At 47.7% G+C, this 22,467-nt stretch overlaps 1 protein-coding gene across 1 annotated transcript in view; it reads right to left on the reverse strand.

Moving 5' to 3' along the window:
• Window positions 1-444: 444 nt before the first annotated feature.
• Gga2 (golgi associated, gamma adaptin ear containing, ARF binding protein 2) overlaps window positions 445-22,467 on the reverse strand; it is a 37,372-nt gene continuing 15,349 nt past the window's right edge. The window contains exons 5-17 of the mRNA XM_051145167.1: window positions 21,593-21,716; window positions 18,872-18,975; window positions 14,582-14,662; window positions 14,015-14,152; window positions 10,089-10,170; window positions 9,119-9,244; window positions 8,381-8,470; window positions 8,119-8,147; window positions 7,656-7,789; window positions 5,532-5,689; window positions 3,394-3,563; window positions 2,063-2,173; window positions 445-1,523 (exon numbers count right to left, since the gene is read on the reverse strand). Coding sequence (XP_051001124.1) covers window positions 1,413-1,523; window positions 2,063-2,173; window positions 3,394-3,563; window positions 5,532-5,689; window positions 7,656-7,789; window positions 8,119-8,147; window positions 8,381-8,470; window positions 9,119-9,244; window positions 10,089-10,170; window positions 14,015-14,152; window positions 14,582-14,662; window positions 18,872-18,975; window positions 21,593-21,716 — 1,458 coding nt within the window. The 3' untranslated portion in view covers window positions 445-1,412. The remainder of the gene's footprint in view (window positions 1,524-2,062; window positions 2,174-3,393; window positions 3,564-5,531; window positions 5,690-7,655; window positions 7,790-8,118; window positions 8,148-8,380; window positions 8,471-9,118; window positions 9,245-10,088; window positions 10,171-14,014; window positions 14,153-14,581; window positions 14,663-18,871; window positions 18,976-21,592; window positions 21,717-22,467) is intronic.

Genomic DNA, 22,467 nt, shown 5'->3' on the forward strand with positions numbered 1-22,467 from the left:
GCCAAGGCTACACAGAGAAACCCTGTCTCGAAAAACCAAAAAAAAAAAAAAAATAAAAAAAAAAATAAAAAAATATGCATCCAAAGAAAATGGTTAGACTTCCAGCTAGATAAACATCATGATCCAGTTCTGAGGCAGAATCCCACAAGAATGGCTACCAGGGCTTTACAGCCCTCACCACCCATTTTAGTGGGGCTCAGGCTTCTCCCACACCCAGCCCAGTGGAACTGCTGAAGCATGCATGCCACAGTACCTAGCACACAGTAGGTACTCTCGAAGTACAGGTCAACTCTTAACTTGAGTTTCCCCTTCCAGGTGTGCTTGAAGCAAACACCACCCCGTTCTCCAGATCCCTAAGCTTGTCAGAACACTGTTCTTCGCCATGTCCCCACCTGTAGGCAGAAGATGGTCCCTTTCACTCTGTCACCTCTATATGCGTCCCCTATGGACTCAACACCAGGCAGTTTTGTACACAGTATTTATTCAACGATATTCTGTACTTAGTCACCACACGGCTCTCTACCTGCATCGCAGTGCCCCACCTTGGAATGTGAGGGCCACAGGGCTGGCCCGCTAGCTGTGATTTACAACAACGAACACAGGGTCACAATGAAAGAGCTCTGAGATGTTTGTGAACAGAAAGCATGAGGATGACATTGTGGGTCCTGAGTAAGGGCCCAGACAGGCTGCCCAACCCACAGAACCCGAGACCTGAGCAAGGTCTCCGAGGGTCCTTCTGAGGGAGAATCTAAGGCACTGCAGTGAAGGACATGATTGGCCCACCGAGTGTGGTCTCCTGGTCTCGGCAGCCCCTTGCCTGGATCCAGTGCAACCAGCCTTCCATTTAGAAGATCTTACTGAACGTCTGCAAGCAGCATTCACTAATGAAAATGAAGACAAGGCCATTCTTGGAAGAGTGTGCCCCAGAAGACACTCTCCGTCGCAAGACCAACCAGGTCCCTTTCTTGGGTCCCTGAGAATAGCAGCCTGGGAGCAACTAAGACTTTCAAAGGCTGACAAGGCACAGAGTGGATGAATGAAAAGATTAACAATACATGGAAAAAACTTTGGCTTATAAAACTCCAACCCGAGGCAGGGGCAACAGTGTCAACCAACATGCAGAAGCAGATAGGAGTGTAGCGAGATGGTCTCAGAGGTTGTCAACATCCCCCACACTGCCCATATCCCAAGCCCAGCTCTCCCTCCTCCCCCAGCACCCCAATAACACACACACTCGCACACGCGCGCGCGCGCACACACACACACACACACATGATCTACAGACAGATTGGCAATCAAGGCCTGACATCAGGAGAGAACTCTTGGCACTCTGCACTACATTACAACGAGTCCTGACCAGACAGTGAAAGGAACGCTGGCCTAAGCTTGACGGAAGAGTCTTGCTTGGGAAGTTAGGCGGTGCTCAAGACAGCCAGGTCTGGAAAGTCTTTCACTTCTCCCACTTCACTAAACGGCTGTCCACCTTGGTTGAAAGTCAGCTTGTACCGCAACCGGATAGGTTCCTGGGAGAGAAGAGAGGCTAAGATGTTAAATCAGTGGGTAGGAACAGAGTCAAGCCGCAGCAAAAGCCTCCACCCAACTGAGGACTTGCCAAGGAACTGCTTACAGCCTGTTTATTTTTGAGACAGCGTCTCACTATGTAGCCTTGGCCAGCCTGGAACTTGCTGTGCAGATTGGCCGGCCTCTGCCTCTGCCTCTGCCGTGTGCACCACCACGTTCCGCATAGTTTGTTAATGTAGCTTCCCCCATATGAAGATGCCATGGATACCCTGGCTTAGTCTCTGTAGAGCTACAAACACAAGGGGAGCCAGAGTGCCTCCTCCAGAGGACTCTAGGTATGAGTTCACATGTCTCTTCTTTGATCCCCAGCAGTGACAGCCCATTACACACCTTCTAACAAGCCCCAAAGCAAAGCAGGCCCCAGCAAGGGCTGTCCACCCCCCCCCCCCCAACTCAACCTGGAACCACCCTGACTTGACAGCAAAGCCTCAATGTACTATTCTGGGCCTACTTCCCTGCTACCAAAGGCCCTGGAACATACTTTGTGTGGGTTGTCGAGCAGCAGCATCTGAGATATCACGGCTGGAGGCGTCAAAGGACTGAACGCAGGGAGCTTGGAACTGGAGGCCGGCTGCAGCTTCACTCGCATTGACTATGGGCAGAAATTTCAGCATGTTAACCCAGAAAGCCACAGCTTCAGTGAGGGCACTCAGGCAGACAGCAGCTCGGCCTCCCTCAAGAGACTCATATGGTCCCACGTGGACATTTCTTATAAATGATAGAGGATCCGCAGGAGGCATTCCTTCTGCCCACAGGAATGCGTTCGAAGGCTTGTGGTCAACAGTTGGCTTCTGAGAGGCAGCATAAAACACTAGAGAAAATCTTGGAGTGAGTTCCCAATCTGCCTTTTACTAGCTCTATGCCCTCGGGCATAACACTTCATTCAAGCCTTGGCTCGACAGTGTGTAAAGCAGTGACAGGCTACCACATGGTGAGAGAACACACATCTTCCTGTCTTTGTTTGCATGCTTTTAAGCCTACGTAATAAAAGGAGGGCCGTGCTACCCTGGGTACCAGTGGTCATGGTTGTGGTCAGGGCCCAGAACAGCCCAAAGAGCAAAGCAGAGGCAACTGTCTTCATCGAGGTGAGATGGGGTGGCACATGCCTCGACTCCCAGCACGCAAGAGGCAGAGGCAGGAAGAAGTTGCGTTTGAGGCCAAACTTGGCTAAAAGCAAGTTCCAGGCCAGCCTGACCCCCACAGTGGAAACCCTGTATCAAAAACCAAATCATCATGGGGCATGGTGGTGCACACGTTTAAGCCCAGTAGCTGGAAAGCAGCGGCAGGCAGATCTTGGTGAACTGGAGGTCAGCCTGGTCTACATATGGAGTTCCAGGGCAGCCAGAACTATATATGAGACTCTGTCTCAAAAACAAAATAAACAAAAAGCAAACAAACAAAAAACCCACAAATGAGCCAGGCATGGTGGCACAAACCTTTAATCCCAGCACTCAGGAGGCAGAGGCAGGCAGATCGCTGTAAGATCCAGGCCAGCCTGGTCTACAAAGCAAGTCCAGGACAGCCAAGGCTACACAGAAAAACCATATCTCGAAAAACCAAACCAAACCAAACCAAAACCCACAAATGAGATTTTTAAGGAATTAACTTAAAAACTTACCTGGGTAGATCTTTATCCGAAGTCAAATATACAGGAAAGCCCAGTTAGATAAGCCATTAAAATCCCCATTTTATGTTAAGTCAATCTGAGAGAAGAGCCTGTCTCTTATACCTAACTGGTAGCGTCTCAGCAAGTGTGCAGAAATGAGTCACTGGTGTAAAAAGGTCAAAGCTGGCGAGCAGCAGATGACTCACCTTTGGGACAGCCACTTGAAACATGACATCCCACACAGGCTGGGTGGCAGTGCTCATCATGGTCAGCAGCAGCACCTGCACATCGGGGTGGCCAGGGGCCCCCGTCTGCGAGAAGTGCAGCAGGATTCTGAAGCCATTCCGATCATACACGATGATGGGGGGCAGGCTGCCTGGCAGACAGAGAGCCAACAGGGTCATCAGCCGCACGTGATACCATGGCTGCTGCCTCCTGTCCCTTCACCTCACCATCTGCACCAAGAATCCCAAGTCCCAGCTCCTCTAGTCCAAAACAATCTCTTAGCGTCACCTACCCATCCTCACCATGCTACTGGCTTTAAAAAGAAACCTTTTTCATTAAACATGATCATTACTAAAGTTCTTTAGGAACACTACAGAAAGCACAGAATATCACAAAAAATGAAATTTAAAAAAAAAAAAAAAAAAAAAAAAAAAGCAACAACAAATATAAAGCCAGTCATGGTGGCACACATCTTTAATTCCAGCACTGAGGAGGTAGAGGCAGTCAGATCTCTGTGAGTTCCAGGCCAACCAGGTCTACATAGTGAGTCTTAGGATGGCCATGGGTTTAGTGAGACCCTGTCTCAAACACACACACATACACCACCACCACCACCAACAACATTATTATTATTATTTAGCTACCTGGAAACAAACAATTCAAACATTGTTTTTTGTTTTTTGTTTTGGTTTTTCGAGACAGGGTTTCTCTGTGTATCCTTGGCCATCCTGGACTCACTTTGTAGACCAGGCTGGCCTCGAACTCACAGCGATCCGCCTGCCTCTGCCTCCTGAGTGCTGGGATTAAAGGCGTGCGCCACCACGCCCGGCTCTCAAACATTGTTTTGTTCTGATCTCTATCATATGCCCATATACACACAGCCACAAGTATATAGACAGACCCTGACTCAAAACAAACAAAAAAACAAGATAAAACAAAAGCTAGAGATGGATCTAGGTAGGTGGGCAGGTGCCTGCCTAGCATGCAGGAGGACTGGGTGCTCCTGGCAGACACCTGTATTCCACAGAAGCAGGAAGATCTCAAGCTCAAGATCATGTTTGGCTATATAGTTAGTTCTATGCCAGCAGAGAATACATGAGACTGTCTCGAAATAAAAAGGAAAGGATGGGGGAGGGATGGGAAGAAGGGAGGAGGAGCTACAATTCAATAGTAGAGCACTTACCTAGAAGGTGCAAGGTTGGGTTTAATACCCAGTCCCACAACATAAGGATTCCTCTGGCCAGCAGGAATACTTTCTGCTTTAATTTTTCTATTCTACACTGAGTATGTTATTTTTGCTTTTTTCCCTATTTTTAATCTTTGTATTATAATTGTAGATTTATGAACAGTTACAAAGGCAAAGCAAATGATTCTCATAATTTCATTACCTACTTTCCTCAAATGTTAATGCCTTACATAATTGTGGCTTAATTATCACAACGAAGAAATTAATAGTGGGCATGTAATATATTCCAATCAAAATGTAATGAAACAAATGTGTAAAGACTGCCTGACATCACCAAGTACATTTAAACAACCCTGCCTGGCCTCCATGGCTCCCAGCACTCCAACCTCCCCACACCTTGCCTCCACACAGCACTCTGGGCTGTAAACAAGCAGAGCCCTGGGGCTCAGGCCATCTTCAGACCACAACATGTCACCTTAGCTGACAGAGTCGCTCCTTTCCTTTCCTCAGTAGCTGAGGAAAGACCTACATTTTGATTTGAGGATCCACAGAGAAGCAGCGTCATTAGCCAAATTCTTCCTCTTTCCATCCCACCTTTGCTCAGTCACTTCTAGTCACATTAATCCCGCCCTCCTTGAACAAATGAACAAACATCATGTCCCTAAGTAGATTTCAAACTCCTCACTAAACTCTGCTGCCAATCTCCTTACCAGGTGACAATCCTGAGACAGAAAACTAAGACAAATATCAGCTCAAAAGGCTGAACAGCTCTCCTCACCTCTCCAACCTCCTACCCAACTTCCTCAGTTTAAGGCCTATGCCTATCAGTGTGGAATAGTTTCCTGCTGCTGCTGCTGCTGCTGCTGCTGCTGCTGCTGCTGCTGCTGCGACTGGCTGGGGTCTAACAAAGAAGAAGGTGTACAAACTACTTACTGGGCTTCACAGACTCCAAAGGGACAAACACGTGAGCCAGAGGTGTATTCTGTGAGGCTGGGGAAGAAGCCAAGGGCCCAGCCTCCCAGGACCAACCTGGAGAGGCCTTGGTACCTGGTGGCACTTCCTTGGGGATGCTTTTTTGTGGAACATAATTCCTACAAAGAAGTAGAAATGAGCAATGACTAACAAAAACTAGAAGACTTCAGGTATCTGTCATTATTTTCTTCTTCTGAATAACAAGAAAACATACATGCATGCAAACATGCCCACCCCCCAAGAGGAAAATGATTAAATATAGCCATACAAACCATAATGTAACTGTGAAAGAGAATGAGGACATTTATACATAAATTCATATAAAAATGTCTCAAAGACGTAATATGACATGAAAAAAGTTGTGAAAGCTGTATGACGGCTCAGGGACTAATAAGGCAGTTGCTGCTGAGCCTGACAGCCTGCATTTGGCCCTACACTATGCACGGAACAAATCCCAAATTGTCCTTTCCCTCCCCATGCACACTCTGGGAGCCTGTGGATACACATGTGTGAACGCAAACACCAAATAAATGTAATAAAAAATCTCTAAGGGGCTGCAAAAATGGCTCAGTGGTTCAAAGAAGACCCGAGTCTCCCAGCACCCACATTAGGCAGCTCACAGCCACCTATAATTCTGGCAGAGGGGTTGGTGACTTCTCCTGGAACCAGAAAACAAACACACACACACACACACACACAGAGGTTTGGTTTTGTTTGATAGAAAATAGCATGACTAGGCATGGTGGCACACACCTCTAAGTACAGAACTCAGGAAGCAGAGGTAGGTGTATCTCTATAAATTCAAGGACAGGGCTACATAATGAGAAGGGGGCGGGTGTTGATGGAGAGATAAATCAGTAATTAAGAGCACATACGAAGGGCCTACGTTTGGTTCCCAGCACCTACAGCAGGCAAAACCCAACTGCCCATAGCTCCAGTTTCAGGGGGCCCAACACCCTCTGCTGGCCTCCTGTGGCACTTGAATGCATGTGGCAGGCATACACACACACACACACACACACACACACACACATATATATATATGTAAACACACACGTAAATAAAAATAAATCTTAAAAAAGAGAAGGAAAAAAGTAATGCTTGAATACAGTTTCATAAAAATAAGCTACAACAATGCATTGTCACATGTCCAGCACAAGCAAAGCCATGTATGAGGGCATGTGCCTGTCTCCTGCACTCACTGGCCGAGGAAGGAGGATTTCCAGGCTAGTCTGAACTCTAGTGAGACTCTGGGTTTAAAAAGGAGAGTAAAGAAAGAAAGAAATGGAACCAGGGGCCCAAAGAAATCCTCTTTGAAAAGAAGAAAAAAGAATTTCTGCCAGGCAGTGGTGGCACATGCCTTTAATCCCAGCACTTGGGAGGCAGAGGTAGGCAGGTCTCTGAGTTTGAGGCCAGCCTGGTCTACACAGTGAGTTCCAGTATAGCCAAAGCTACACAGAGAAACCCAGTCTTGAAAAACCAAAAAGGGAATGGTATTTAGGACCTACGGTTATTTCTCTAGTTTTGCCTAATTTTAAACAGCAGTAATTATCACTGTCAGCCAGCCCTGGTAGGGCATATGGGACATGGCTGTAATCAAGGCACTTGGGAGGTAGAGGCCAGAAGTTCAAGATCATCCTTGGCTCCTAACGGATTGAAGTCAGTCTAGACAGAAGACTGTCTCACAAAACAAAAGTAGGCCAGCAAGATGGCTCAGTGCAGGTAAAGATACTTGCTGCAAAACCTGTCGAGCTGGGTTTAATCTCTGGAACCCACATAAAGGCAAGAGACCCATCTCACAAAATTATCCTCTGACCTCTGCATGCTCACCATGGCGTATGTATCCCTAAACACCCCATACCACTCCCCCCCACACATCTCCCCCGTCCCCCACATATATATAATCATCTGTCATGGGTTTCTTCCTGTTAGACTTTAGCCTCTTTCTGGACCTAAGTTAGGATGGGGGAGGCTGAGACGGATGGCAAAGGGGACACAGCACCACACTTGCAATACAGAGATCATGACCTTCGGCAGAAGAGGGTGGGGGAGCTGCAGGCAGCAGCCATTGGCCAGAACACTCACAGTGGCCCTGGAGATGGCTGTGGTGAGAGGAAATCCAGCAAGTTCCTGTCTGCAGAAAGGCTGTGGCCTCCACTCCCCAGGAGTGTGATGGCAGCCGGCTGCTTCTTGTCCTTACAGCAACTTGGAATGACAACCTAACAAACCAAGAATGGCTAAAATCATGTCTTTTGTGCAGGAAGAGAGAGAAAGGGCCGAACAGAAGACTCCCGCACAGACCTTCAGGAAGCAGAAGCCAGTTCAAGGAAGCGGCTAGAATGGGAAGGGAAAGATGCCCTATTGGGGAGGTGGGGAGTAAACCCAACGGATGCACACCTCTCTCTGGATCCATCCCCACAAGAAGATCTAAGGACCCCAAAGCATGGTACAGTAGTGACTCTCCCTGCAAGCAGCACTGCCTCAAGGGTGGGACTCAGTCAATCCTCCCGCCCCCAATAACTCCTCACTCAGGAAAGAGCTTCCCTACCTTGTTCCTAGCAGGAACTTCGTTGATCCCTGTGAGAAAGAAGGAAAGTGAGGTAGGTACTGCACCCACTACCTGACAGGCAATGGGGCTCGATAGGATGCCCACCTAGCCAAAGCCCACTCACCCACCCGCCCAAAGAGGCATGTCTATACTGCCTGGTGTGCCCCCACCCCCCACAGCAGGCCTGTGCTGCTTGAGGCAAACAAACCCACTCATCGCTTTGCTCAGAACCATTCTGTGCTTACGTGACATCTTCTCTTACCTAAGGCTGCCAGGTCCTGATGCAGCAAAGATGGTGCCTCCAGGTCAATGAGAGGGCAGTTCTTCCCACAGGCTACTGGCTTCGGAAAGACTAGTAAACAGATGGGGTTAAAGGACTCAGACATGAAACAGTGTCTCCATTTAATTCCTACTGGTGTCCTCCCGGAAGATAGCAAGCCTCTCATCAACCCGCTGCTGCCTCAGGTGGGTGCTGGGAAACACAGGCCAAAGGACTCGGCTTTCCACCCAGCCACTGAGGTTCTCCTCTCCTTCTCAGCACGCAGGGCAGAAGCAGGCGTGGGCTATCTCTTCAATTTAGATACCCTTGCAGGTTTCCGATCAGAGGCACCTACATTACTCAGACATACTCAGGCCCAAATCCAGCAATCCTGATTTACGAGGTATAGATCAGAGACCGAAGAGTATGCAATTAAGAAAACACAAAGCTTTTTGGGGGCAGGGATGAGATGTCATCTTGGGCCTTGTGAATGCTGGGCAAATCCCTACTACTAAACGACTGAGATTTCCTTGGTCTCAGGCTCCTAGAAGCACTCCAGAGGGATTAAAACCTGACACAAACCAGCGTCCTGCTCACATGTGCAGCCCTGTGAGGATCTAGCCTGGCGTGGGTGTGTGGCACAGGCCTGTTACCTGCAGCCTATTTCTACTGAAAAGGGAGGCACAGAGGCATTCTTGTGACTTGCACACTGGCCCCAAACAGAAGGCTCTGAGCTCGCACCTCTGGAGGCGGGGATGTTGCCCACTGCACCGGTCACTGCATGCCCAGCGTTGACTCGCCCCTCTACCACCTGTTTGTACAGCAGAACTCCCTGCGTGAGAAGGTCATTTGCTTGAAGAATCTCCGCTGAGGAAGAGCAGACGCAGAACTCAGTGTAGCAGCCAACCTTCTATCTATGTCTTTCCTTAGTCACCCCACATGGCTTTACCAGGCTTAGCATTCTCAGGGCACCTCCCCCCAGTCATGTGACCAGGTTCCTACTGGACTTCATCACCTAGCTTTTGCTCTCCGTCCCACTGTCCACAGCTAACTGGCAGCAGCTAACACCCCAATACTGTCCTTTCAGTGAGGAACCCTGCAGGGTGTTTTAGTTGAGACAGGTTGATGTGGATGTCCTTATGGAAAAAGACTCCTTGCTAACTGACTCCCTTATTGAAAGCGTGCCTACCTGGAGAACAGGTACACGAGCCGGCTTTGTAGCCTGTACAGCCTTTACCAGTCTATAAACATAGACCTGGTATCTCCAGGGAGAACATGGCATCCTCTCACTGAAGCATATTTAGTAACGAGTCACTACACCTGGCTGTCATGTAGTCTTAGTCTCTCAACTAGGATTTGACAAAGCTCCCCATTATCTGTCAATTGCAACATCAGTAACAGAAACGCATCCCCACAGGAGGACGCAATCAGAAAAGCATACCCAGAGAGACCCAATAGCTCAGGGACCTGTTTTTACTAAAACAAATAAAAGAAGATGGCAGGTCACTGTTTCCTGGCCTTCCACGGAAGGTCATACAAATTTCTACTCTTTTCCAGGTTTCTGATCTTCATATTCCTTACTCAAGTCCAGAGTCTTCTGAAGTTAGCTCTAAGCCAGCAGCCCATTCCAAACCCCACAGCTGCACAGCAGGGAGAACCACATCTATTTCACACTTAGGCTGCAGCTACACCAGAGAAACAGAACTGTTACCCAGTGCGTCGTCGTCATCAGTGGTGTCACTTGCTAGGCGGAACAGGGTCGGCCGCAGCTTTTCACATCTTTCATACACAACCTGGGAAGAGAGAGCCCAGTTCACACCCTCACACCCTCACATCCGGGCCCCACCAAGTCCTCACATGTCTCCCTCAGCCACTTCAGACTGAAGGCACCTTCCTTAGCCTGTGTCAGATACATGACTACAGTTCTGAGGAAACATGACACCATCAGAAAACATTAGAGGCCTTGGGCTGTCGCTCAGTAGCGCTCTTGCCTCTCATGCGTGAGGCTCCAGGTTCAATCCTCACGAGAGAGAGAGACAGAGAGAGAGAGAGAGACAGACAGACAGACAGACAGACAGACAGACAGACAGACACAGACAGACGCACCATTTGGGTTAGTCAGGAGTGGTGGTTCAAGACTGTATCTCAGCTTTTGGGAGGAAGAAGGAAGATCAGGAGGTCAAGGCCAACCCAAGCTGCGTAAAGACGAGTACTCTAGATATCAAATGACTCTCCTTGTGACATTTGCTTCCCTAGAAAAGGAACTCAGTGAGTAATGGTGCTTATTGCCAGTCTCTGAGCTCCGTCCCTGGAAACCTTTTGGTGGAAAGAGAGAACCATCTCACACCAAGCAGTCCTTGGACCTCTACCAGTGCATCATGGCCTGTGACTTCCCAGCCCCTAATAATGTTTAAAAAAGAAAAAGCAGGGCTCCATGTACAAATTTAAAAACAAAACAAAAACAAAAGCTTAGCTCAAGAGCGATCCCCCACTGCTCCCAGGCACATCCTGGCAGCTCTTTCTTAGGCCCTTTCTCGGTTCAGCTGCTAAAGCTGTAACAAGGAAAGAACTTCCCTGCTTTGTCACCAATGCCCTGCAGAGAATTTCCTGTCCCAACTCTTGTGATGGCTCACTTCCTTTACAACACTTGCCTGGTATTCTCCACAGGGTCCCCCAACCCCTGTGCCCCAAAGCCATTTTCTCCACAATGGGAAGAGAGGAGGGAGCTCTGGACAGCTCCCCAGCTTCAAACCCCTCCCTCAGCTAACCCCCTCCACAGGCCTCTCTGCCTGCGACTGCTTCTCTGGCCCTCTCCAGGGCTCACCTGCCAGCTGGTGGTGTCCTCTACAGGATAAGAGACACTGGGCTTCACTGAACTTAGAAAGCCGGTCTCAGGGCTGGAGAGATGGCTCAGTAGTTAAGAGCACTGACTGCTCTTCCAGAGGTCATGAGTTCAATTCCCAGCAACTACATGGTGGCTCACAACCATCTTTAATGTGATCTGATGCCCTCTTCTGGCCTGCAGGTGTACATGCAGGCAGAGCACTGTATACATAACGGGGGGGGGGGGGGGGCTGGGGGGGAGGAGCCTGTCTCAAAAGAACAAAGAACAACAAAACTTTCACCCCTCATAACTACGGAGATAGTCCAGGCAATAAGGTATCTCCCAAGACCTGAGCTTGGTCCTTAGAACCCATGTAAAAAAGCCAGGCGTGGGCAGGGTATGGTGGCGCACACCTTTAATCCCGGCACTTGGGAGGCAGAGGCAACAATTTCTGAGTCCGAGGCCAGCCTGGTCTACAGAGTGAGTCCAGGGGACTGGGGATTTAGCTCGGTGGTAGAGTGCTTGCCTAGCAAGCACGAGGCCCTGGGTTCTGTCCTTACCTCTGAAAAAGAAAACAAATAACAGAGTGAGTCCAGGACAGCCAGGGCTACAAAGAGAAACCCTGTCTTGAAAAACAAAACAAAACAAAAAACAAAAACAAAATAAAAACAAGAAACAACAACAACAAAAAAAAAGAAAAACAAAACAAAATAAGCCAAGTTGTGGCACTTGTCTATACTCCTCATTTGGGAAGTCGGAAAGTGCGCAGAGCACACTGGCTGGCCAGCATCGAGTACTTTCCAAACTCCAGGCCAGTAAGAGACCCTGTCTCAAAATGGCAACTGAGAATGACAGACATGCACACATGTGTACCTGCACACACAAGAACTCACATGTAAAAATCACAAAAATACTGTGCCTCAGAAATAGCTATCAAGGCAGGGGAAAGACAGCCTAGAAATGAAGGGAAAAGTCTGAGAAGGAATGTGGGTCTGGAACACCTATAAAGAACTCTCTAAGGTCAAATGAAGGTTACAATCTCTGAGTCACATGATCCTTTCAGAGGTTGCTTAATACCATCCTGCATATCAGATATTTACATTATGACTCATAATAGTACCAAAATTACAATTATGAAGAAGCAACAAAAATAATATTAAGGCTGGGGGTCACCACAACATGATGAACTGTATTAAAGGGTCACAGCATTAGGAAGGCTGAGAAGCGCTGCTCCGAGGCCAGGTGTGGTGGCCCAGCACTTTTAATCCCAGCACATAGAGGTAGAACTGAGTGAGTGTGAGGCCAGCCTGATCTACATTCCAGGCCAAGCAGTGTGTCTCAAGAACAAAACAACAAAACATAAAAACCTTTTTGTAACTTAAGACAGCTCGGGGGAATGGGCAAAAGATTTGAGCAGGCATTCTCTACAAAAGCAACACAAGTGGCCAGTGAGCACATAAAAGGCTACGACGCACAGGCCACCAAAGATATATGTGGATAGCCAGGAGAGTTGTCACAAAAGGGACAGGTGACAGCAATTGTTGGCAGCACAGCAGGTGCAGATCTGGAATCCTTGCAGGTTGTCAGTACGACTGTAAAATGGAACCGCTACTCTAAAGCGTCTCCTGAACTACCCATAACTGCAGCTCCAGAGACTCTGACGCCCGCTCCTGGCCTGTGTGGGCACCCACACATGGGACAAGCACACACAGTCATCTTTAAAAAATAGTACGTGATAAAACTTGCTTAATACAAACACAGGATTTTCTGTAGTGGAGATGAAAGTGCTCTAAAATCAGATGGTGCCAATAATTACCACCCTGACACGTTAATTATCTCAAGGATGTTATCAAAAAGAAGCATTGATCTGAGGGGAAATGGGATTCAAAGGAACTGGAATTATCTACTGCTGTAAGGACTGTAAAATGGCACAAACACTTAAGGAATACTCAAGCAGCTTTGTAAAAAGTTAACTTGTTGGGGCTGGAGAGACGTCTTAGCAGTTAAGAGCACTGACCGCTCTTCCAGAGGACACTGGCTCAATTCCCAGCACCCACATGACAGCTCATAACCTATAACTCTTGTTCCAGGGGATTCGACACCCTCACACAGACATACATGCAGTCAAAACACCAATGTACGTAAAATAAAAATATATAAATAATTAAACAGTTAACTATTCGGGCTGGAGAGATGACTCAGAGGTTAAGAGCACTGGCGGTTCTTCTAGAGGCCCTGAGTTCGATTCCTACCAACCACATGGGAACTCACAACCATCTGTAATGAGATCTGGTGCCCTCTTCTGGCTTGCAGTTATACATGCAGGCAGAGCACTGTATACATAATAATTATACAAATTTTTTTTTTTAAATAAGGACCAGAAATTCAATTGCTTTAAAAATAAATAAATAAATGACTGTTCATTTACTTGGTAATCCCATACTAGACATCTCAAGAAAAACACAGGTGTATGTTCGTGAAAAATTCTGTCTACTATTTACACAGCAGATTAATTTGTCATCGTCATGGTGTGAAACCACACACAGGCACACAGATTGTAGTGCATCCACGCAAAAAGACTACCCACCATGTTGTATGCTGAATTTAAAAATTAAAACAAAACTAAGAGGGTAGACAGTGCCATTCTACTTACGCAATAAAAGATAAATGACGTATCAAGTGGCTGGTGGGGTTGAGGGGAGGGAAGGGAGGGATGACAAAGGAATAGAGGAAATCTGACTCTCCTGACCATGACGGCAGCCTCTGGAACACAAATGCAATGCATCGTGCAGCCTCAGGCACAGCCAGGGTACCTGCAGGGCCGCCTGATCAGGCAGGGCCTGGCCTGGCCGGCGGTACATGCTTAGCATCTCCTGCAGCACCTTCACGTGGCTCCGCACTTCCTCCACTGCACTGACTCGCTTGGAAACCTTCTCGGACTTTTCTTGTTCCTTTGAGGGAAACAGAGGATAGAAATAAGAGAACTCTGCTAAACACCAGAAAGGGGGAAAGCAGTGCATGCTGGGAGTTCAGGAAGTCATGAACAGTTAAGTGAGTGGGGGTGCTTGCCCAGAATTCCTGCAGATGACAACAACACGGTCTCGGGCCTGGTGACTTCAGTTTCAATCTTTCTGGGACAACAGACTCCTGAACCTAACTCCACGGACACCAAATGCTTTGTGCCATGGACAAAAGAAACTGAGAAGCTGGAAGATGAGGAGTCAGGAATCTGGTCACCATCCTGCTGGTCCCATTCAGGATGAGGAGGCCACCTCTTCTGCAAGCTAGCTGCTCCTCACACACCCTACACACACCCATATACACTGTCCTTCAGCTGTGTCAAATGCCAGGTCTATAGCGCCAATCGCCAAAATGCCTACCTCCTTGACCAAATTCTTGATGAGCCTGTTTGCAGCCTGGAGATCCTCAGGGTGGTTGCTCTTTAGAAGTCTTGTCAGAAGCTGAGGAGTGAACAAGAGCCGGTCAAGTTTCGATTCTTCCCAGCCGAGTGGGGGACACAGCAATAGAGGAATCAGCAGGACTAACGGCCCCCACACTGTGTGCACTGTCCCACCAAGCCATACATTGACGGTGGAATGTGGACACAGAGACTATCGAGAATGACTGCTGGCCTTCTCATGGGGCGGAAGATGGAAGGATTATACCCCCTAGAGGATACCTGGGGATTTCATTTGTAATCACCATGGTCTGAAACCACGCAGATATTCATTAATAAGTGACATGCACACATGGTGCATCCGTGCAAGACACCACTCATCACTTAGTATGTTAAAACTAAAAAAAAAATAATTGAAACAAACCTAAGGGGTAAAACAGTGTCATTCGACTTATAGTGGGTAGAAGCCAGGTATGTCAAGAGATCCTTTGGAGTACAAAATAGCGTCACAGCAGTGAACCATCTAACTCGAACGGCCAGAGTGGGCCCAGGAGTGCAAAGTGGGCCCAGGAGTGTGCCTTAGTTATTTATAGAGCACCTGTCTAGCTTATACACAGTCCTGGCTTCCATGCCCAACATATAAATAAGTAGATGTTGGGAATACTGAGGATGACCTGGGCCACACGCTAGAAGACAGGACAAACTTTCCTCCAAGTCTTGTTTCCCACTTAATTCCACCTGAGCAAGATGCCTGGCACACGGAGTCCCTCACTGTGAGCTGGACAGTGTGATGGTGCCTTAGCTGGGGATACTACTGCTGTGAGAAACACAACTGGGGGGGAAGCAACCTGGGGAGGAGGCTATTCAGCTGATGCTTCCAGAGCACTGTTCATCCTCAGGGGAAGTCAGGACAGGAACTCAAGCAGGGCAGGCACCTGGGGACAGGAACTCAAGCAGGGCAGGGACCTGGGGACAGGAACTCAAGCAGGGCAGGCACCTGGGGACAGGAACTCAAGCAGGGCAGGCACCTGGGGACAGGAACTCAAGCAGGGCAGGCACCTGGGGACAGGAACTCAAGCAGGGCAGGCACCTGGGGACAGGAACTGACACAGAGGCCATGGAGGGGTGCTGCTTATGTCTTGCTTCTCATGGCCTGCTCAGCTGGTTTTTATAGAACCCACAACCACCAGCCCAGGGTAGTGGTCGCTCACAATAGGCTGGGCCTTCCCTCATCAATCACTAATTAAGACAATGCCTGACAGGCTTGCCTACAGCCCCATCTTACAGAGGCATTTTCTTTTCTTTCATTTTTTTAAAAAATTATTTATTTATTGTATATGAGTACTTTATCTGCAGAAGAGGGCATCAGATCACATTATAGATGGTTGTGAGCCACCATGTGATTGCTGGGAATTGAACCCAGGAGCTCTAGAAGAGCAGGCAGCGCTCTTAACCGCTGAGCCATCTCTCCAACCCATGGAGGCATTTTCTTAATTGAGGTTCCCACCTGTCAGATGTTGAGCTTTGTGTACCAAACTAACCTAACAGTATGGCACGATGGTTACTCTTGCTACCATTACTGCAATAGAAGTCACCTAGGAGACACACCTTGGGTGAGTCTTTAGGACATTAACAGAGAAGTTTAATTAAGGAGGAGGGAGCCCCACCCTGAGTGTAGGTGGTACCATGCCAAGGGCTAGAGTCTCCGACTGAATAAAAAGGGGAAAAGAAGAATTCCAGATGGGACCCAGCATTTCTATCTCTCCTTCTCTGCCTCCTGCTTCCTGGACACAGTGTGACCAGCCGCCTCACACCTCTGCTGCCATGCTTCCCCTCTGGAATGGACTGCACCTTTAAACTGTGAGCCAGATATACCATTGTAATTAAGAAAGAAAATCCCAAATCATTTTCCCAGTGAAGACTAGAGAGCCAGCGGAAACCTGCTAGCTCAGAGAAGCCGAGAAAGCAGCCAGCTGACCTTCCTACTCAACTCATGTCCCATAGGAAAAAGCCAAAAGCTGAAAGCCGAAAGCCCAAGGCCAAAAGCTTGGTATCTCAGATGACCGCCCAGGAGGGAAAGGCCTGGCAGCCCAGTGACAGCCCAGGAACAGAACCCCGGAAGCTCCTTCTTCTCCATGCTGTCGTAAATGCCCTTCCATACCCTCCTTTCTGTTTAATCCCTGTTACCACTGTTTAACCTGTTTAATCACCTGGTTTCTTGCTGCACCTCTTGACCTAGGGTTAACTTTATTAAATCCTATGTATAGAAAGCTCTTGGATTAAATGTGTGTGCTAGGGCTGAGCCACACCATAATTACCTGGTCACAGTAAACAGAAAGTTCTCTGACTAAAGGTGTGCGTGTTGGGGCTGAACCACGCCAAACAAGAAACAGGTTTTTATAGTTCACAATGTCGGGTTTGCAATGAGATTAAATATCCCACAACAGTAAACCCCTCTTCCCTAAAGTTGCTTTTTATAGTTCACAATGTTGGGTTTGCAATGGGATTAAATATCCCACAACCATAAACCCCTCTTTCCTAAAGTTGCTCTTGTTGGAGATTTTGTCACAGCAACAAGAAACATAACTAGTATATATGCCTACAGGAGGATGGTTTCTGTCTTTCTCAGTAGTCACATTAACTAGTATATATGCTTACAGGAGGATGGTTTCTGTCTTCAGTAGTCACGCTGGCATCTCTCCCTAGTTCCTGCCACACTCTGAAACACAAGACGCCAGCAATGGAGGAGCCACAGAGAAATGCAGTGCACCCTACCGACTCTGACAACACTGACCAGAACACCACTCAGAATCTGAGCCAAAGAAAGGAAGCCGGGCAGAGCAGCACACTTGTAATCAGCAACTCAGAATATGAAACAGAGGATCGGAAGTTCAAGGTCAGCCTCAGCTAGGAAAATTTGTCACAGAGGGAAAAAAAGAGCTGGCACTAGTGGCACACACCTACAATCCAGCATTTGGGAGGTAAAGGTAGGAAGATCAAGAGTTCAAAGAGAGTATACACTACAGAGATCCTGTTTCCAAAAAAGAAAAAAAGGAAGAAGAAAAAAAAAAGAGAGAGAGCTGGAGAGATGGCTCAGAGGTTAAGAGCACTGGCTGCTCTTCCAGAGGACCAGAGTTCAATTCCCAGCACCCACATGGCAGTTCACAACTGTGACACCCACAGACATACAATACAAGCAGGCTAAACACCAATGGACATAAAATAATGAATAAATAAATAAATAAATGGAACAGGTAAGGGAGCTGGGGAGATGGCAGAGTGGTTAAAAGCACTTAACATGAAATAAAAATTAATCTTAAAAACAACAACAATACAGTAGCCAGGTTTAGTGGCACATGCTTATAATCCCCACACTAAGAAGGCAGAGGCAGGCCTCTGTGAGTTTGAAGAAAGGCTGGTCTACATAGTGAGTTCTAGAACAGCATTACAGAGTGAGACCTTGTTTCAAACAAACAAAAAAACCCACAAAACAAGAACGGCAAAGGGTATGGCTGAGACAGAACAGATGAGCACGGGCCTCCATGTACGCACACATGTATGAAGCCTTCCAGACTCTCTGCTAGCCAAAGGGCGTGGCATGACAAAAAGCAGCATTGGGCTGGAGAAATGGCTCAGTAGTTAAGATTTTACAGAGGATCCGTGTTGGATTCCAAGGATCCATCTAGAAGTTCAAAACAGCTTGTAATTCCGGTCCCAAAGCATACACATGGTGTACAGACATACATGCAGGCAAAACATGCATACACACAAAACAATAAAATTTTAACAACAATAATGATGATGATGTCACCACTCACGTAAAGGCCCGTCTATGGGTCCTAGAACCCCTCTAGTTCTTGGCTTAGCATTTAACTACCTGCCTCCCCTATGATATGTGAGGACTACACCCTGGAAGTTTCCAGGGAAAGGGCAATGGGTTGGCTCAGCCTTATAGGAACTAAAAAGGACCCAAGCCAACATGTACCTCCTTCCTGTCTGCTACTCCCACCTCAATTTCACATGTATACTGAACCAGACCCATCAGCACCAAACTCCCCAACGCAACAGGAATCCTTAGGCAGGTCAAGGACGGCACATACCATGGTGTTTGTTATGTGGCTCACCCGTGAGAAACGCCAGACTGCCTGCTCTCTCATGTCTGAAATCATGGAAGCCATTACACTAGCTCCACATGCTCTTCCCAGTCCTGGGTCCAAGACCAGAGGACAGTCGGACTCCATGGAAGCCACCAGGCCAGGGGGAAGATCTTTACCTTTGACTTTTCTTCATCAGCATCAAAGATGGAGCTCTTTGGCCAGGGAGACGGTGGGGGTAAGATCTTATCCATCGGCAGTTTAGGGTCTTGCTTTATGATTCCTAAAATATGCAATTGATGAGTTAAGATGTTGGTACGGAAGGAATCCAGGATAAAATCTACAAACCCCTGACTCCTAACAACTGGATACCCTATTAGGCAGCAAGTCAGGCATTAGCGGAACTGGGATTCCCGAGGATGGGTCCTGCCCACCATAATTAGCTTTGGGTCCACTGGCCGTTTCCCTGATGACACTCTAATTTTTTAAAAAAATATTTACTATTGTAGGGACATATGGCACACATGCGGAGATCAGAGGCCAGTTGTGGGAGCCAGTTCTCTCCTTCCACCACGTGGTTTCCAGGGATTGAAGTCAGGTCATCAATCCTGGCAACAAATGCCCTTACCCACTGACCCATCACACCAGCCCCAACACTTTAATTCTGAGGAAAAAAACAACCAAACCAAATTGCTACTGTTGCCCTTAGAATATGAAATGCCATGTGGAAAGCTTTGCTGACGTCTACTCGAGGAAGGTTATCTCCTCTCGGTAAACAAAGCTATTTTATATATCTTATTCCCTTTAATTCTTTTACTCTACTACACTAACTTTGGCCAAAAGAACAAGATCTGAAAGCCGGGTGTGGTGGCGCACGCCTTTAATCCCAGCACTTGGGAGGCAGAGGCAGGTGTATTCCCTCTCAAAAGCCAAAGGGAGGGGCTGGAGAGATGGCTCGGCGGTTAAGAGCACTGGCTGGTCTTCCAGAGGTCCTGAGTTCAGTTCCCAGCAACCACATGGTGGCTCACAACCATCTGTAATGTTATCTGGTGCCCTCTTCTGGCCTGCAGGTGTACATGCAGACAGAGCACTGTACACATAATAAATAAATCTTAAAAAAAAAGACAAAGGGAGACATTAGGTATCATGGTCAAATCACTTCCTACTTTATTCGCTAGGGGTTTTTTTTTTTTATGATTTATTTATTTTTATTTTAAGTGCATTGGCATTCTGTCTGCATGTATGTCTGTATGATGGTGTTGGATCTCCTGGAACTGGAGTTAGAGACAGTTGTGAGCCACCCTGTTGACGCTGGGAACTGAATCAGAGTCATCTGGAAAAGCAACCAGTACTCTTAACCACTGAGCCATCTCTCCAGCCCTTTTGAAAACGTGTAGTGTAGGTTGGCCTTGAACTTGGGATCCTCCTGTTTCCACTGCCTTCAGCAAGTCTTTTGGTGTGTGCCACCACAACTGATCCTTATTCTTTAAAATAGGGACTGTAACTAAACTTGAGCTTTGCTGGCAGCCAGCCTCAGCAATTCTCCTATCTTTCTCCTCCACACATGTCGAACCCATCATTTCACTTGGGCACTGGGGACTCAAACTCACATCCTTGCGCTTGTACACAAGCACTGTTACCCACTGAGCCACCTTTCGGATATCATCCTAGCCCCCTCACTCCTTTCCAGCACTGTGGGGCACACCTGCCGCTTCTGTGACTTGTAACTCGGAATACGTGGCTTTCCGCCATCCTTCCTTCTATGTCCCTCCTCCTACAGTTCCTGAGATTCATATCTTGCCCATAGCTCTGTTGTTTTTCTCTCAAATGCCAATAAAATTGTCTTCAGGTTTCCTTGAGTCCACTTTATCTACAAAACCAGCAACTTGCAAAAGGGACCCTGATTCCCCAGTAGCCGTAGATGCACCTGACATATAGGTCCCTTGTAGAGAGCGTACCCAGCTTATACAAGCGCTCCCTAAAATAAAATACTTCTACAGAGAGAAACAAACAAACAGAAAACAGCATATCTACACACAGGGTCTGACTAAGGCTTTATATCACCTCAGGTGCAAGAACTGCCAGAACCTAACAGTCTTAAGGGCTGTCCTCTATGGTGTCATGCAGCTCTGTGACTCCCAGGGCCCAGAGATGACTGCAAGACCTCTGATGCCGCTCCCAAGAGCTGAGTGCGTGCCGCAGGGGAAAATAGCAAGTGCTGAGCCCAATCCCTTCTTCCAAAGAGCCTGACAGAGCACACAACAATAGATGGCTATAATTCCTGTACTGACAATAATCCCAAGGCATTGGGTGACTTGCAATTTAACGAAGCCAATAGTTGAAATCACAGGCCAACAGCAAGCCAACAACCACCTAAGCTAAAGTCTAAGGGAAGACAGTGCTTGGCAGGAGCAATGAGAGGCAAGCCAGTAAACACAGTTCAGCTACCAGACGTCATCCCAGCCCTGGGAAGCTGAGGCAGGAGAATCAGGAATCGAAGGCCAGCTTGAGGTAGGTATGTATGTATCTTTTTACATTTTTTTAAAAATCTATTTATTGGGAGGGGGGCGCACAACTTGGAACAACTTGGTTCTCTCCTGAACTTGTGTTCCAGAGATGGCAGGCACCTTTACCTGTTGAGTCATCTTGCCAGCCCTCGCCTGAGCAGTAAAGGGGACCTTAGGTAGCATAGCACTGGCCTCCAGTGCATGAAACCTGGATCTAACCCCGAGCACTGCATTAAAAAAAAGCAAAGCAAAACAGAGCAGGCATGGCAGCATGTGATGGGTGGAGGCAGGAGGATGAGTAAGGGCTCTGTCAGCTACAAAGTGAGTTTGAGACCCTGCGCCCCGAGACAACACACACGATGAGGACAGGTGACATGACCGCTGTAGTCAAACCTTGCTTCTTCAGCATCTGATAAGCATCTCGGATCTTGATGTCTTCTGGAAACCAGACTGTCCAGCTAAAGAGGATTTCAATAACTCTTCCCTTCACCTTCTCCGTGGCCCAGGCCCCTAGGTACTGAAGTGAGCGGGAGAATTAGAGAACTGGACGGGACTCCAGCTAGCTAGCCAGCACATCCCACCCCCAACAGACGCTACTGAAGCTCAGAAGTGAGCTATCTACGGTGGGCTGGGAGTGAGACACACCCAGAGGGCAAATTTCCTGGCACCAGGCCCCAAAGCTTCTTTCAGATTCAGCGTGACTCAGTCGCCACCACCACTTCTACCAGGGCTCATCACGGAGCCAAGCACAGCAGCTCATTCCTATAGGCCAGCGGTTCTCAGCCTTCCTCACACTGTGGCCCTTTAATGCAGTTCCTCAGAGTGCGGTGACCGCCCCACAACCATAAATTTATTTTCACTGCTACTTCAAAACTGTAATTTTGGGGTCTGGAGAAATGGCTCAGCGGTTAAGAGCACTGATTGCCCTTCCAGAGGTCCTGAGTTCAATTCCCAGCAACCACATGGTGGCTCACAACCATCTATAATGTGATCTGATGCCCTTTTCAGCACTGTATGCATAATAATAAATAACCATTTTTTTTTAAAACTGTAATTTTGCTACTGTTATGAATTGTGATGTGACTATCTGATATGCAGACGGTCTTAGGCGACCCCTGTGAAAGGGACGTTTGACCCACAGGTTGAGAACTGCGGCTAAAGTTCCAATAGCTAAGAGTTCAGAACAGGAGAGTTGCCACAAGTCTGAAGGCAGCCTGAGCTACACAGTGATATCCTGCCTAAACAAACAAACAAACAAAAAAACATAA

Source organism: Acomys russatus, chromosome 5 (genome assembly GCF_903995435.1).
Source record: "Acomys russatus chromosome 5, mAcoRus1.1, whole genome shotgun sequence".
Lineage (NCBI taxonomy): Eukaryota > Metazoa > Chordata > Mammalia > Rodentia > Muridae > Acomys > Acomys russatus.